The 16,673-nt window shown below is 38.4% G+C and overlaps 1 protein-coding gene across 7 annotated transcripts in view; it reads left to right on the plus strand.

The window, feature by feature from the left end:
• CTNNA2 (catenin alpha 2) overlaps positions 1 to 16,673 on the plus strand; it is a 966,176-nt gene that overhangs the window by 80,491 nt on the left and 869,012 nt on the right. For all 7 annotated transcript variants that reach the window (XM_047068620.1, XM_047068618.1, XM_047068619.1 and 4 more), the window contains exon 2: positions 12,530 to 12,725. In XM_047068620.1, the coding sequence (XP_046924576.1) occupies positions 12,530 to 12,725 (196 nt within the window). The remainder of the gene's footprint in view (positions 1 to 12,529; positions 12,726 to 16,673) is intronic.

The raw sequence follows: 16,673 nt of genomic DNA on the forward strand, positions 1-16,673 counted from the left end.
TGCACCAATTTGCATTCCCACCAACAGTGCAAGAGGGTTCCCGTTTCTCCACATCCTCTCCAGCATGTATAGTCTCCTGATTTGTTCATTTTGGCCACTCTGACTGGCGTGAGGTGATACCTGAGTGTGGTTTTGATTTGTATTTCCCTGATAAGGAGCGACGCTGAACATCTTTTCATGTGCCTGTTGGCCATCTGGATGTCTTCTTTAGAGAAGTGTCTATTCATGTTTTCTGCCCATTTCTTCACTGGGTTATTTGTTTTTCGTGTGTGGAGTTTGGTGAGCTCTTTATAGATTTTAGATACTAGCCCTTTGTCCGATATGTCATTTGCAAATATCTTTTCCCATTCCGTTGGTTGCCTTTTAGTTTTGTTGGTTGTTTCCTTTGCTGTGCAGAAGCTTTTTATCTTCATAAGGTCCCAGTAATTCACTTTTGCTTTTAATTCCCTTGCCTTTGGGGATGTGTCGAGTAAGAGATTGCTACGGCTGAGGTCAGAGAGGTCTTTTCCTGCTTTCTCCTCTAAGGTTCTGATGGTTTCCTGTCTCACATTTAGGTCCTTTATCCATTTTGAGTTTATTTTTGTAAATGGTGTGAGAAAGTGGTCTAGTTTCAACCTTCTGCATGTTGCTGTCCAGTTCTCCCAGCACCATTTGTTAAAGAGGCTTTTTTCCATTGGATGTTCTTTCCTGCTTTGTCAAAGATGAGTTGGCCATATGTTTGTGGGTCTAGTTCTGGGGTTTCTATTCTATTCCATTGGTCTGTGTGTCTGTTTTTGTGCCAATACCATGCTGTCTTGATGATGACAGCTTTGTAGTAGAGGCTGAAGTCTGGGATTGTGATGCCTCCTGCTTTGGTCTTCTTCTTCAAAATTCCTTTGGCTATTCGGGGCCTTTTGTGGTTCCATATGAATTTTAGGATTGCTTGTTCTAGTTTCGAGAAGAATGCTGGTGCAATTTTGATTGGGATTGCATTGAATGTGTAGATAGCTTTGGGTAGTATTGACATTTTGACAATATTTATTTTTCCAATCCATGAGCAGGGAATGTCTTTCCATTTCTTTAAATCTTCTTCAATTACCTTCACAAGCTTTCTATAGTTTTCAGCATACAGATCCTTTACATCTTTGGTTAGATTTATTCCTAGGTATTTTATGCTTCTTGGTGCAATTGTGAATGGGATCAGTTTCTTTATTTGTCTTTCTGTTGCTTCATTGTTAGTGTATAAGAATGCAACTGATTTCTGTACATTGATTTTGTATCCTGCAACTTTGCTGAATTCATGTATCAGTTCTAGCAGACTTTTGGTGGAGTCTATCGGATTTTCCATGTATAATATCATGTCATCTGCAAAAAGCGAAAGCTTGACTTCATCTTTGCCAATTTTGATGCCTTTGATTTCCTTTTGTTGTCTGATTGCTGATGCTAGAACTTCCAGCACTATGTTAAACAACAACGGTGAGAGTGGGCATCCCTGTCATGTTCCTGATCTCAGGGAAAAAGCTCTCAGTTTTTCCCCGTTGAGGATGATGTTAGCTGTGGGCTTTTCATAAATGGCTTTTATGATCTTTAAGTATGTTCCTTCTATCCCGACTTTCTCAAGGGTTTTTATTAAGAAAGGGTGCTGGATTTTGTCAAAGGCCTTTTCTGCATCGATTGACAGGATCATATGGTTCTTCTCTTTTTTTTTGTTAATGTGATGTATCACGTTGATTGATTTGCGAATGTTGAACCAGCCCTGCATCCCAGGAATGAATCCCACTTGATCATGGTGAATAATTCTTTTTATATGCTGTTGAATTCGGTTTGCTAGTATCTTATTGAGAATTTTTGCATCCATATTCATCAGGGATATTGGCCTGTAGTTCTCTTTTTTTACTGGGTCTCTGTCTGGTTTAGGAATCAAAGTAATACTGGCTTCATAGAATGAGTCTGGAAGTTTTCCTTCCCTTTCTATTTCTTGGAATAGCTTGAGAAGGATAGGTATTATCTCTGCTTTAAACGTCTGGTAGAACTCCCCTGGGAAGCCATCTGGTCCTGGACTCTTATTTGTTGGGAGATTTTTGATAACCGATTCAATTTCTTCGCTGGTGATGGGTCTGTTCAAGCTTTCTATTTCCTCCTGATTGAGTTTTGGAAGAGTGTGGGTGTTCAGGAATTTGTCCATTTCTTCCAGGTTGTCCAATTTGTTGGCATATAATTTTTCATAGTATTCCCTGATAATTGTTTGTATCTCTGAGGGATTGGTTGTAATCATTCCATTTTCATTCATGATTTTATCTATTTGGGTCATCTCCCTTTTCTTTTTGAGAAGCCTGGCTAGAGGTTTGTCAATTTTGTTTATTTTTTCAAAAAACCAACTCTTGGTTTCGTTGATCTGCTCTACAGTTTTTTTAGATTCTATATTGTTTATTTCTGCTCTGATCTTTATTATTTCTCTTCTTCTGCTGGGTTTAGGCTGCCTTTGCTGTTCTGCTTCTATTTCCTTTAGGTGTGCTGTTAGATTTTGTATTTGGAATTTTTCTTGTTTCTTGAGATAGGCCTGGATTGCAATGTATTTTCCTCTCAGGACTGCCTTCGCTGCGTCCCAAAGCGTTTGGATTGTTGTATTTTCATTTTCGTTTGTTTCCATATATTTTTTGATTTCTTCTCTAATTGCCTGGTTGACCCACTCATTCGTTAGTAGGGTGTTCTTTAACCTCCATGCTTTTGGAGGTTTTCCAGACTTTTTCCTGTGGTTGATTTCAAGCTTCATAGCATTGTGGTCTGAAAGTATGCATGGTATAATTTCAATTCTTGTAAACTGATGAAGGGCTGTTTTGTGACCCAGTATATGATCTATCTTGGAGAATGTTCCTTGTGCACTCGAGAAGAAAGTATATTCTGTTGCTTTGGGATGCAGAGTTCTAAATATATCTGTCAAGTCCATCTGATCCAGTGTCTCATTCAGGGCCCTTGTTTCTTTATTGACCGTGTGTCTAGATGATCTATCCATTTCTGTAAGTGGGGTGTTAAAGTCCCCAGCAATTACCACATTCTTATCAATAAGGTTGCTTCTGTTTATGAGTAATTGTTTTATATATTTGGGGGCTCCGGTATTCGGCGCATAGACATTTATAATTGTTAGCTCTTCCTGATGGATAGACCCTGTAACTATTATATAATGTCCTTCTTCATCTCTTGTTACAGCCTTTAATTTAAAGTCTAGTTTGTCTGATATAAGTATGGCTACTCCAGCTTTCTTCTGGCTTCCAGTAGCATGATAAATAGTTCTCCATCCCCTCACTCTGAATCTAAAGGTGTCCTCAGGTCTAAAATGAGTCTCTTGTAGACAGCAAATAGATGGGTCTTGTTTTTTTATCCATTCTGATACCCTATGTCTTTTGGTTGGCGCATTTAATCCATTTACATTCAGTGTTATTATAGAAAGATACGGGTTTAGAGTCATTGTGATGTCTGTATGTTTTATGCTTGTAGTGATGTCTCTGGTACTTTGTCTCACAGGGTCCCCCTTAGGATCTCTTGTAGGGCTGGTTTCGTGGTGACAAATTCCTTCAGTTTTTGTTTGTTTGGGAAGACCTTTATCTCTCCTTCTATTCTAAATGACAGACTTGCTGGATAAAGGATTCTCGGCTGCATATTTTTGCTGTCTAGCACCCTGAAAATCTCGTGCCAATTCTTTCTGGCCTGCCAAGTTTCAAAAGAGAGATCAGTCACGAGTCTTATAGGTCTCCCTTTATATGTGAGGGCACGTTTACCCCTTGCTGCTTCCAGAATTTTCTCTTTATCCTTGTATTTTGCCAGTTTCACTATGATATGTCGTGCAGAAGATCGATTCAAGTTACGTCTGACGGGAGTTCTCTGTGCCGCTTGGATTTCAATGCCTTTTTCCTTCCCCAGTTCAGGGAAGTTCTCAGCTATTATTTCTTCAAGTACCCCTTCAGCACCTTTCCCTCTCTCTTCCTCCTCTGGGATACCAATTATGCGTATATTATTTCTTTTTAGTGTATCACTTAGTTCTCTAATTTTCCCCTCATACTCCTGGATTTTTTTATCTCTCTTTTTCTCAGCTTCCTCTTTTTCCATAACTTTATCTTCTAGTTCACCTATTCTCTCCTCTGCCTCTTCCATCCGAGCCGTGGTGGTTTGCATTCTGTTTTCCATTTCCTTTAAAGCGTTTTTCAGCTCCTCGTGACTGTTCCTTAGTCCCCTGATGTCTGTAGCAAGAGATTCTCTGCTGTCCTGTATGCTGTTTTCCAGCCCAGCGATTAATTTTATGACTATTATTCTAAATTCACTTTCTGTTATATTATTTAAATCCTTTTTGATCAGCTCATTAGCTGTTGTTATTTCCTGGAGATTCTTCTGAGGGGAATTCTTCCGCTTGGTCATTTTGGATAGTCCCTGGTGTGGTGAGGGCCTGCAGGGCACTTCCCCTGTGCTGTGGTGTATAACTGGAGTTGGTGGGCGGGGCCGCAGTCCGACCTGATGTCTGCCCCCAGCCCACCGCTGGGGCCACAGTCAGACTGGTGTGTGCCTTTTCTTCCCCTCTCCTAGGGGCGGGATTCACTGTGGGGTGGCGTGGCCCGTCTGGGCTACTTGCACACTGCCAGGCTTGTGATGCTGGGGATCTGGCGTATTAGCTGGGGTGGGAAGGCAAGGTGCACGGCGGCAGGGGGGGCAGGCTTAGCTCGCTTCTCCTTAGGTGATCCACTTCAGTAGGGGCCCCTCTTCCGTGGGCCTCTCGTCTGCACTTGGGTCCGGTGACTCTGTTCTGCTAATCCTCTGGCGGTTTTCTGGGTTATTTAGGCAGGTGTAGGTGGAATCTAAGTGATCAGCAGGACGCGCGGTGAGCCCAGCGTCCTCCTACGCCGCCATCTTCCCAGAATCCAAACCACAACTTCTTTATCCATTCATCAGTTGATGGACATTTAGACTCTTTCCAGTGCCACACTGTTTTCCAGAGCGGCTGCACCATTTTGTATTCCCACCAACAGTGCAAGATGTTTCCCGTTTCTCCACATCCTTTCCGGCATCTATAGTCTCATAGACCAATGGAATAGAATAGAGACTCCAGAATTGGACCAACAAATGTATGGCCAACTAATATTTGACAAAGCAGGAAAGAATATCCAATGGAAAAAAGACAGTCTCTTTAACAAATGGTGCTGGGACAACTGGACAGCAACATGCAACATGCAGAATGAAGCTAGACCACTTTTTTACACCATTCACAAAAATAAACTCAAAATGGATTAAAGACCTGAATGTGAGACAGGAAACCATCAAAACCCCAGAGGAGAAAGCAGGAAAAAAACCTCTCTGACCTCAGCCGCAACAATTTATTACTTGACACATCACCAAAGGCAAGGGAATTAAAAGCAAAAATGAACTATTGGGAGCTAATGAAGATAAAAAGTTTCTGCACTGTAAAGGAAACAATCAGCAAAACTAAAAGGCAACTGATGAAATGGGAAAAGATATTGGCAAAGACATATTGGACAAAGGGCTAGTATTCAAAATCTATAAAGAACTCACCAAACTCCACACCTGGAAAACAAATAATCTAGTGAATAAATGGACAGAAGACATGAATAGACACTTCTCTACAGAAGATATCCAGATGGCCAACAGGCACAGGAACAGATGCTCAACGTCACTCCTCATCAGGGAAATACAAATCAAAACCACACTGAGATATCACCTCACACCAGTCAGAGTGGCTTAAATTGATTTTTTTTTTTAATTTTTTTTTTCAACGTTTATTTATTTTTGACAGAGAGAGACAGAGCATGAACGGGGGAGGGGCAGAGAGAGAGGGAGACACAGAATCGGAAACAGGCTCCAGGCTCCGAGCCATCAGCCCAGAGCCTGACGCGGGGCTCGAACTCACGGACCGCGAGATCGTGACCTGGCTGAAGTCGGACGCTTAACCGACTGCGCCACCCAGGTGCCCCAAATTGATTTTTTTTAAGCTATAGTAGTCATCACAGCCCTCTTTTACTGTAGCTGAGTAATTATGACCAGTGAAGTACTCCGGAGAGATGGCAACAGTAGAATTCACAAAGACTTACTACTCCTATCTGCAAAGTGCATGAATCCAGCAAAAACAATGCTCAAGTTGCCATTTTTATTTCCAGCTCTTGGTTCAGTCTTATTGGTTTTCTGGAGAGTTCCAACGATTGTTTGATTCCTAGTATTCATATTTGTATAATCTTACTTTTCCAAGTTCTTTGTGATTATGCAATAGAGATCACCTTTCAATCAAGAGTCAGTTGGTCAATTCATTGACAAGCTGTTTTTGAGGACTCATGGTATATCATGGTAGGCAAAATAGGAGAAAGAGTTTACCTATTGCAAGTCATTCCTTCACCTCTCACTTTTTTTTTGCTTCAAATAGACTACTGTTTCTGAAAGTAAGGTCCATAATCCATATATATCATAATTTCATGTGGTGAATGCAAAATTCCCTATCCCAGACCTCCCTGAGCAGAAACACTGTAAAATCTAAACATTTGCCTTCTATCAGGCATATTGGTGATTCTTAGGCATGATCAAGTCTGAGAATTGTTGTCCTAAAATTCAGTGCTTCTCAGATTTTAATGTGCATATAAATTACTCGGGGATCTTGTTAAGATGCAGGAATGGAGGGCCTACTTTCAGGACATTGGATGATGAGCAGCCTATACGAGCCTGGCTCTCATGGTTTTATACTCAGATCATACCATCAACACATCTGGAAATAATGGTGCCCATCCACTGGCTGTTGCTAATGTTTTCCATTGGCCAGGGTCCATCGGGACCATCATTATGTCAAGGTCATAGGAGCTTTGACCACTATATCCTTATGTACCAGCTGAAGGATTTCTTCTCTCCTCTAATGAGAGGCAAGAACATTAAAGAAACATTGTAAGTAGAGCTAGAGAGAAGTTGAGTTATCCTTCTAGGCTAAGGTTGAATACCCTACAGAAAGGCCTTCTGGATGTATCCAAAAGACAAGTTATAGGAATGGTGGTAGCAGAATACCTTTCCTAACATAGGAGGGAGGGAGATGAAGATAGGTGCAGAGAGAAATAAGTTTAGTGATAAGGTCCTTTTTGAAGCTACTGAAATTTGAAGAAGATTATTGCTAAGAGAATTAGCCAAGAGATATTTCCAGGAGGAAGGAAAATTAAGTCAATAGCACTAAATGTGGCAGAATGGTATGATGCAATAAAAATGATTATATTTTGGCAACTTGTTGATTACCTTAGTAAGAGATCAGTTTAAGAGGACTGCTACAGGAGGTGTGGGAATAAAAGCAAAACTTAGTGGGCTGAGAAATGAATGGAAAGAGAAAAACGAACACTTTAAATATATGCTCAAAAAATTGGCAGTGACTAATAAAATCTCAGCCTCTAGCTTGGCTTTCAAAGTCTTTCAAAGTTTGTTCCACCACATCTGTCTAACTTTACTTCCTATATCATTCATACACAACTTTTTTTCCCAAGGAGGACTGGTCTCTTTACTGCCTTGGAAACATTCCAATTCTATATGTGTCAATATTCATGCTATTACTCCTAGTCTCTGTTGCTGGATAGAACTTTATGTTTTTTTGTTTTGTTTTGTTTTGTTTTCTTCTTTCTGTTGCACAAGAAATGTACTCACAAATTGTTAGAAAGGAAAGGAGAGATTTGGGATCTTATATGACTCTTGGCTTGGATAAAGTTGGTGTGGGGATTAGAGAGAGTGCCTGGTTGGGGTAGAAGGAGGTATAACGTTCAACAGGAATTTCCATAAAATAGCCATCTCTTAAAAGATTGCCCTAGACACTTAATAGTTGGTAAGTATCAGCTACTCAAGACCTAGTTTCAGTCTGGATATCGGACAGATACCTGCAGCCTCAGAGGTCATTGGGCTTCATCTGTGATCACCACCTTTTGACCAGAATGTGTCCCTTCTGCTTCTGACCTCTCTAAGGCATCCAGTCACAGATTCCATTACATTCTTACATTGAAACTGAATGCAGCATTGGCTTGCATTGGTCGTTTGGATACTCCCCAACTTACTGGAGAGGTAGTGGAGGCATCTGTGAGATTAAATAGTACTTGTGTTCATTAAAAACTTTCTGATTCTTGTTCTTTAGTACATATCAGTTCTTCATGAGTAAGCAATAAATTCCTTTATTCTTCTTAGTTTAATCATAGAAGAATACCATTATATGGAAACCCTAAGCCCTGCGATTTTGTTAATTACAATACATTTACAATACTTTTGTTTTCCCTTTATACTAATCTGATACAAAAAGTCCTGGCATGTTTATTCAGCTTTGAGACCCTTGAACACATCAGATGTCGTAAGGCATTGCAGAATGGTAGGATAAAATCATTTGTTAACATTTCCCTAACATTGATAAATACATTTTTATATTAAAATATTTAAATAATGCAATTGAATGAAAAGATAACAGTAGGATACAAATAACACACGTGGACAATATCGAGACAAATAGAGAAAATAAATATATTTTAAGATTATTTTATTCTTTAACAGCCTCTCATTCAGTTATAAAGTAAGACTAGAAGAAACTACTGAGTTCTAAAGTTCTAAAGATAGGAGCACCTGGGTGTCTCAGTCAATTAAATGTCTAACTTTTGGCTCAGATCATGATCTCGCGATTTGTGAATTTGAACCCCGCATAGAACTCTGTGCTGATAGCTTGGACCTGGAGCCTACTTCAGATTCTGGGTCTGCCTCTCTCTCTCTGCTCCTCCCCCACTCACGCTCTCTCTCTCTCTCTCTCTCTCAGAAATAAACAAACATTAAAAAAATAAAAATAAATAAATTTCTAAAGATTTAGTGTCGAGAACAGGAATAATTTGGCCTTTAATTTTATGTGAACTTGAGGAAGTTATTTTTCCTATCATGATGCATCTCTAAGCCTAATTTCCTCATCTGTAAAATACCAGAGTAGAACTGACATAGATGGGCTTTAACTTTCACAATTTTAAGTGTAAATATATGTACAGGTCAAGAAGAATAAAAGCATATAACATCAAGGTGGAAAACGACAGCTTCAAGTAGGAGAAAAGAAAAATGCAATAGTGTAGCGTGCCATAGATTCTTAGTGGGCAGGCGGCAGCGGCGGGGGGCGGGGGGAGGCAGTTAAGAGAGAACAGTCATCTAGTAGGAGAGTAGGACTGAATCAGAGAGTTTGCATAGTGTGGCTAGGCTGAAAATTCCCAAGAATAGTATAATCCTTAAAAGGGTAGCCTTCACCTTCTTATGTACTGTTAGATCTAAACTACTTTTGTTGTTTCCATCCCAAACATGTGATATACTGGCCAAAAAGTGAGCAGTGAGCGTCCTGCATATGCACACCCTAAATAACTTTTCTATCCAATTTAATATAAGCATTTTGACTTTCATTTGGAAAGGGAACTGAACTGAATGAAGAGGAATTGTCTTGGATTTCTGGCTGGCTTACTGTTTATCTGGAGTTCCACTGGTAGAATAATATAGGAATAAATGACATCTTAACATTTTTGTTTTTCCACCCAAGAAAATGGCATGTCTCACTATTATTCAAGTTGCCTTTTATGTTCTTCATTAAAATTGTTTACCATTTTTTCCATCTACGTTTTGTGTTATGGTTATCTCTGATAATATCAATTTATGATTAGGGGCTTCTGGGTGGCTCAGTAAGTTAAGCATCCGACTTCGGCTCAGGTCATGATCTCACAACTCACATTGGGCTCTGTACTGACAACTCAGAGCCTGGAGCCTGTTTCAGATTCTGTGTCTCTCTCTCTCTCTCTCTGCCCCTCCCCTGCTTGTGCTCTCTCTCTCTCTCTCAAAATAAATAAATATTTAAAAAACCAATTTATGATTATTGTGAATAGGATATTTAAAACTACATTTTTTTATTTTTTACTGCTGTAATATTAGATTTTTTTATTGTTTATCTAGTATTTAGCCACCTTGTCCTTTGCTCTTAGAGTAATTCTAATAGTTGATCTTTTAATTCTTTTACGTTTTCTTGATATAGCCATATTATCTGTAGGTAGTAGCATAATTTAGTGTTTACCTTTCTGACATTTGTATCTTTTCTTTTTCTTTTTTTTTTTTAATCCAATTTGTTGACATTGTCCTCCAATAAAACACCAAATAACAATGGGGAGAGTTGACAATTTTTCTTTACTCCAAACTAAGTTAAGACATGAGAATTTATGGAACCCATCACTTCCCCTGTATTTTTCTCTTTCATCTCATCATGGTCTTCTACTCATGAGCAAATGAAAGCTTTGGACTGAATTGATTTGCTTCATTTGAAAGTAATCACATTTTTTCTTGGGAACTTCCTGGAAATGTTCCATGTTTCTTTTATTTACCATAGAAGTAACACTTTATACCGACTTGTTATTATTATGAGCATGCCTAAACTATGTTTATGCAGTAATGCATCATGCGATAACAGGAGAATTGAAATTTGTTTACCTTTATAGAGGATGAATCGATGATATAGTCATTTAGCTTTTGATAGATTCACTATCAGCCTCTATTCCCCCAAATTGTCAATATGCCTAAAGTTAACAGCTCCTTAGCCCCTCTGTTGTTTTTAATTAGAGAAGACTGTAGACATAGATCACAAAACTCAGAATTGCATGTAAAATTAAAATAAGAGTGAGAACAGGAGGATGTTCCTCTGATAATGAGCCTAGCCTAAATCAAATTTTTGAGGTGTTTGCAGTATTTGCTCAGGGGCTTCTGTGTTTATGTCCAGTATTGGCTGTTGGGGAGTTGAGGGTCCTGGAAGAGTAGTGTGTTACTGTGTTAGAGTGTATCCTTATTAAGGAGAACACTAAATAGTAACTTTTGTGACAGGCCATCTTTCCTCTGATGTTCGCCTCAGTGTGGGTGGAACTGAAAAGACTGTAATGTTTTATGGGCTACGTACACACTTTACAGCTAACTATCGTTATCTGACAGTCCTATTCTTAATGAGGTTACCTTTCTTTTTTTGTCCAGTGTTTGTACTTAAGTGTCCTTATAGAGTTTCTCTTCAATTCACTATATCTAATTATTCAGCAATCTAGAGAGAGCAAAGGATGACAGTTCCCAATGCTACCTTCACCACGTCTTAAGTATTGGTTCTACTTGTTTTCATCATCTTAGCTCACATTTATTCGATACTTTTTTTTTCCTTCTGGTGTTATCTTTTGCCCTAAAAACTTACTGGACTTTAACTGTGACTTTGACTAATCACTTTGTTTGCTCTTGGATTTGGAGGAAAATAGCAGAAACAACAGCATTTGGAACTTTTCTCTGGTCAAGCTTTCTTTGTTTTTTTTTTTTTTTTGTTTTTTTTTAAGTTTCTAAAATTTTTTTTATTATTTTTTTTTATGTTGCTAGAGAGACAGCATGAGTTGGGGAGGAGGAGAGGAGCAGAGAGAGAGAGGGAGAGAGAATTCCAAGCAGGCTCTGCACTGTCAGCATGGAGCCCAATGCAGGGCTTGAACCCACAAAACTGTGAGATCATGACATGAGCCAACACCAAGAGTCAGACGCTTAACCGAGGCGCCACCCAGGTGCCCTTGGTCTAGATTTCTTGATAATCTCCAGCAAAATCTTGAATCTGCTAACCAGGGCAAATGTCAGTGAAAATAAACCACAGTGCCCACATTCTTATGAAGCTGATAAAAAACACAGAGGCCAAAATGACTCTCAACCTCACTGAACAGAATATGGAGCCAGTTGTATTCATTTTACTCCAAAACTTCTCACTCTGGTAGAAAGCAAAGGATCAGAAATTTATAGGAGATAAGTTGTTTAAAAGATACTAAAAGTTTTTCTAGCAAATTAAATGGCTCTAGTTATGTGCTGAAAGAAGTTTGGCAGTTGAGATATATATACAAATTATGATACTTAGAAAAGGAGTGATAATGAAAATCTAATTTCAAGTCTGGAGATTTTAGCTGGTTAACCAAATGTTGAGACTGAATCATTTGGTTCCCTCAGATCAAACTTACCATTTTGTTTTTATAAGATAAGATCAGAAATAGCAAAGCTCTTCAAAGTCCTTGGTAAGTGACATGTAAGTGATGGGTATTGATGGCCCACCCTTTATTAACTGCTCTTTCCCTTCTGCCCTGACTTTTGGGACTCAGGACTAGCTGTTGGTTCCCTTGAGTCAGTGCTCAGAGGCAGCTGAACATTGGCTCTCCTTTTCTTGCCTCCCTGAAGCTGATTACTCCCGTGTGCACTGTCTTCTCCATCTCTGAAAGCACAACTTTCAGTGAACTGGAAACCGAGCTACCAGAGGGTCTACTCTTCCAACTTATTCACATACTTTTTTTTGTTTGTTTCTCTATGAAATAAATGGCTATTTATTTATATGCTAATCCATATAATTACTTCCTTTCCTTCAGTTTAGGTGATGTGCTGTCCATTCATGATTCAATAAACAAGGGGTATTTAAAAATGATGAGATGATGATATGATGCTTCTAGACAATTGTGCAGAGTAGTTTTACAGTTTTTCTTTCATATTTAAGGTGACCACCCTTGTCAACACAAGCAACAAAGGCCCATCTGGTAAAAAGAAAGGGAGGTCAAAGAAAGCCCACGTGCTGGCTGCATCTGTAGAGCAAGCCACTCAGAATTTCCTGGATAAGGGTGAACAGATCGCTAAGGAGAGTCAAGATCTCAAAGAAGAATTGGTCGCTGCTGTAGAGGACGTACGCAAACAAGGTAGGAAGACTAATATTGTTCAAGAGGGATATATATTTATGTGAAAACAATGGATTTATCTCTAGAATCAATGCATATTTGCTCAGGGGAGTGTTTTATGTGTTTCCTCAGTATCTGCGCTTGTCATTTTTTATATTTGCTGAAATTAGGTGCATAAACAAATAGATATGTTTTCTGTTGTGGCAGCAAAGCACAGATACAAACGCTTCCTGTCTGTGTTCCTTCCAAATTTTCCAGTTGTTTTCTCTTGTCAGATGAACACAGACTCTTGTGTTAAACTTAGGCTCTAGAGAGGACAGGATGAGCAAACCTCATACATACACAGTCACTGGGAACCCTGGATTTTAAAGGTGAGGGAGGAGAGATTATAAAGCAGTGTAATAAAATTACTGTTGCTCTGTATGATTTCCAAATTTACATTTTCAGTTCACAGCTAGCTACCTATCCATGGATCAATCAATTATATAGCTAGCTAGTTAGCTATAATGCAATTGTTTTCAGCATATTTAAATTTTTTCACTGTGGTACAATACAAGTAACATAAAATGTACCATTTTAACCTTTTTATAAGTGTATAGTTAGTAGTGTTAAGTATATTCACATTGTTGAGTAGCCAATCTCCAGAACTTTTTCATCTTATAATACTGAAACTCTATACCTACAAAACAACACTTCTTCATTTCCTCATTGCCCTGGCCCGTGGAAACGACTATTCTACTTTCCTTTTCTATGAATTTAATGACTCTAGATACATTATATAAGTGGGATCATTCAGTATTTGTGTGTGTGTGTGTGTGTGACTGGCTTATTTCACTTAGCATAATGTCCTCACGGTTCATCCATGTTGGAGCATGGGTCAGAATTTCCTTCATTTTTAGGATTGAAAATCTTCTAGTATATGTATATAGTACATTTTCTTTATCTCTTCATCCACTGATAGACATTTGTGTTTATTTCACCTTTTGGTATTGTGAACAATTCTGCTATGAACATGAATATACAAATATCTCTTTATTTTAGTTCTTTTGGGTATATACCTCAAGGTGGAATTATTGGATTATATGGTAATTCTATTTTTAATTTTTGGAAGAACCTCCTTACTGTTTTCCATAGCAAAGTCACCTTTTTACTTTTCTACCAACAGTGCACAAGAGTTCCAATTTATCCATATCCTTGCCAACACTTGTTTCCTTTTTTATAGTCTTCATAATGGACATGAGGTGATAGCTTATTGTGTTTTTTTAAGTTCGTTTATTTATTTTGAGAGAGACAGAGACAGTGCAAGTGGGGGAGGCACAGACAGAGAGGGAAACAGAGAATCCCAAGCAGGCTCTGCAGTGTCTGCACAGAGTCCTACACCAGGGTCAAACTCATGAAACTGTGAGATCATGACCTGAGGCTAAATTGAGTCAGATGCTTAACTGACTGAGCTACCCAGACACCCCTCACTGTGGTTTTGACTAGCATTTTTCTAATGACTACTTATATTGGGCATCTTTTCTTATGCTTCCTGGCCATTTGTTTTTCTTCTTTGGAGAAAGGTCTATTCATGTCCTTTGCCTATTTTAAAATCAGGTTGCATTGTTGTTGACTTGTGAGCATTCTTTATAGGTTTCGGATATGAACCCCTTATACAATATTGTTTTACAAACATGTTGTCCCTTTCTGTAGGTTACCTTTTTCATTCTGTTGATTATATCCTTTGATACACAGATTTTAATTTTCATGTGTCCTATTCAGACTCTTGGGTTGAAATGCTAAGGCACTGTGAAAACAGAACAGATTACCCCCCAGCCTGGCCTCCCTCCTGCATTTCTTACCTCAGTAAGAGCTCTACATATGTATCCAGTTACATACTGCAGAAATCTTGATATCATTATTGTTATTACTCTCTCTTTCCGAATATAGTCTATTGCAAAGTCACATAGATTTTTAACTCGAGAATATCTCTTAAATGGACCAATCCCTCTCTTAATTATTCAAAAGCACCATGTTTTACCTGCCCCTGGGCCTTTATACATGCTGTCTTCTTTTATACAGTTACAGTTACGGATGGCTCATTCTGCACATTCCCTGTCCCAGGGAATGCTTTCCTGACACTCCTGTCTTACTTTTCTGTGGCTTTTTGCATAGGAGAGTTTAATATCTGTGGAGTAACTTGATTGATAACTTTCTACCCTGCCACACTACAAATGAATAAAGATCAAGACCAGACCATGTCTCTTTGACCGTTGCATGATCTGTGGTTCTTAGTAGTCATTAGACTTCAACAAATATTTGTTGAATAAATGAAGCAATAGAGGAATAAATGCTCTATCCCTTTTCTTCTTGTAAACCTGCCACTTTTTAAAATTCACAGATGGGTATTTAGTCCCCGGAAGTACCCAACCCTCCTTCTACACCACTACCATTCTTCATGCTGCCATCTTCTTCCCCATCTTCTCCCTGCTAAAAGTTAATTTCATTTACGTTACACTAATGTGAATTGTTATTTAATATAAAATGTTAAATTTTATATATTTCATCTAATGTGGATGGAATATATTTATATATGTGCTTTAACAACATGAAAGCTTTCAAATTTTCAAGTGCTGTTGAAGACGAGTATTCCTTCTGAATTGCAAATGTACACTGTTTGTTTTCATGCATGCACAGCCTGGATACGTTTTTGGGTTGTTTCTTTGTTTTTTGTTTTTTTTTGTTTGTTTGTTTACTTTTTTTAAAGAATGATTGCCATATAACAAATTGCATGCATTTAGAGTGCACGATTTTATAAGTTTTGGCAAACGTGTACGCTGTAAAACTATTCCCACACTCAGGATAGTGAAACCTATCCCTAGTAGAAAGAGTTTTGATTGATTGGTCCCTAGGATGGTTTCTCAAAGCATTTATCTTGCATGGTGATATATTTTTCCTTTTAGATTTCTCAACAGTCTCTTAGTTTTCCCTTATTTTTTCCTTACAATTGAGTTTTCACACATTGCGTATAAATTAATATTTCAGTTTTCTCAAAGCTTATATAAGAAATGCTATTTTTTTGGATATGATATAATAACGAACATGGTTCTTGGCCAGCCTGTCCAAGGGATATGAGAGTGAGAACTTTTAAAGATGCTAGTTTAGGACAGCTTACAGTGGTGGATCTCACAGAAGGTATTTTAAACTTTCTGTATATTATCCATTTCTTATTATAGAAAAATTATGCATCAGAAATGATGCCTATGTGTTAATTGTATAAAGCTCAGCTACCACATGTCCCTTCTGCTGAACAGTGTCAAATTTAAGGAAACAGTGCTATAGTCTGCAAAATAACAAACATTTTATAGTCAAAAGCTTCAGAAGTTTTCTTTTTTCTGTTGCTCTCATTATCAAATATCGCTCACTGTCAAATAGACTTCAGATAACTGTCATGTGTGAGAAATGCCTCTCATCCCTGACAATGAAGTCCTCGAGCTCTCTCCTTACATGCCTGCGCCCATGGGCTCTCCTGTCTGCTCTCTGCCCCTTCTCAGTCTTAGTATATAATCCCTGTAGCCTATCTGGCTTTGCCCATTTTCCCGTTGTCCCTATACCCAGATTTTATTCACAAATGAGAGCCTGAGTGAATTTTCAGAGAGGGTAAGGAGATCGAGGGGAATACTTAAGTATTAGAGGACTATTTAGTTATTGGAAACTTTGAAACATAGTATCTTTCCTTCCATCATATTCATAAATTCATAAATTATGGAAATCCTGACACTGAGAAATAATGTCCTCCTCTAAAGTGGCCCTAGTGTCTATATCTGCTCACTTGTCAAATGATATGTAGTTTAGAACTAAATCTATTTGAGGTAATCTTTTACTATTGAGTTGTTTTTGCTTTTTTAAATCAAATGATCAGAAGTGCTGCCACTTTATAAAACAAAATTTCAGCATGAGTCAATGCCAAAAGTTTTAATATTGTACAAC

The sequence above is a fragment of the Lynx rufus genome, unplaced genomic scaffold (genome assembly GCF_022079265.1).
Source record: "Lynx rufus isolate CCGP_SWC_20201006 ecotype Redwood Valley unplaced genomic scaffold, mLynRuf1.p SCAF_8, whole genome shotgun sequence".
NCBI lineage: Eukaryota > Metazoa > Chordata > Mammalia > Carnivora > Felidae > Lynx > Lynx rufus.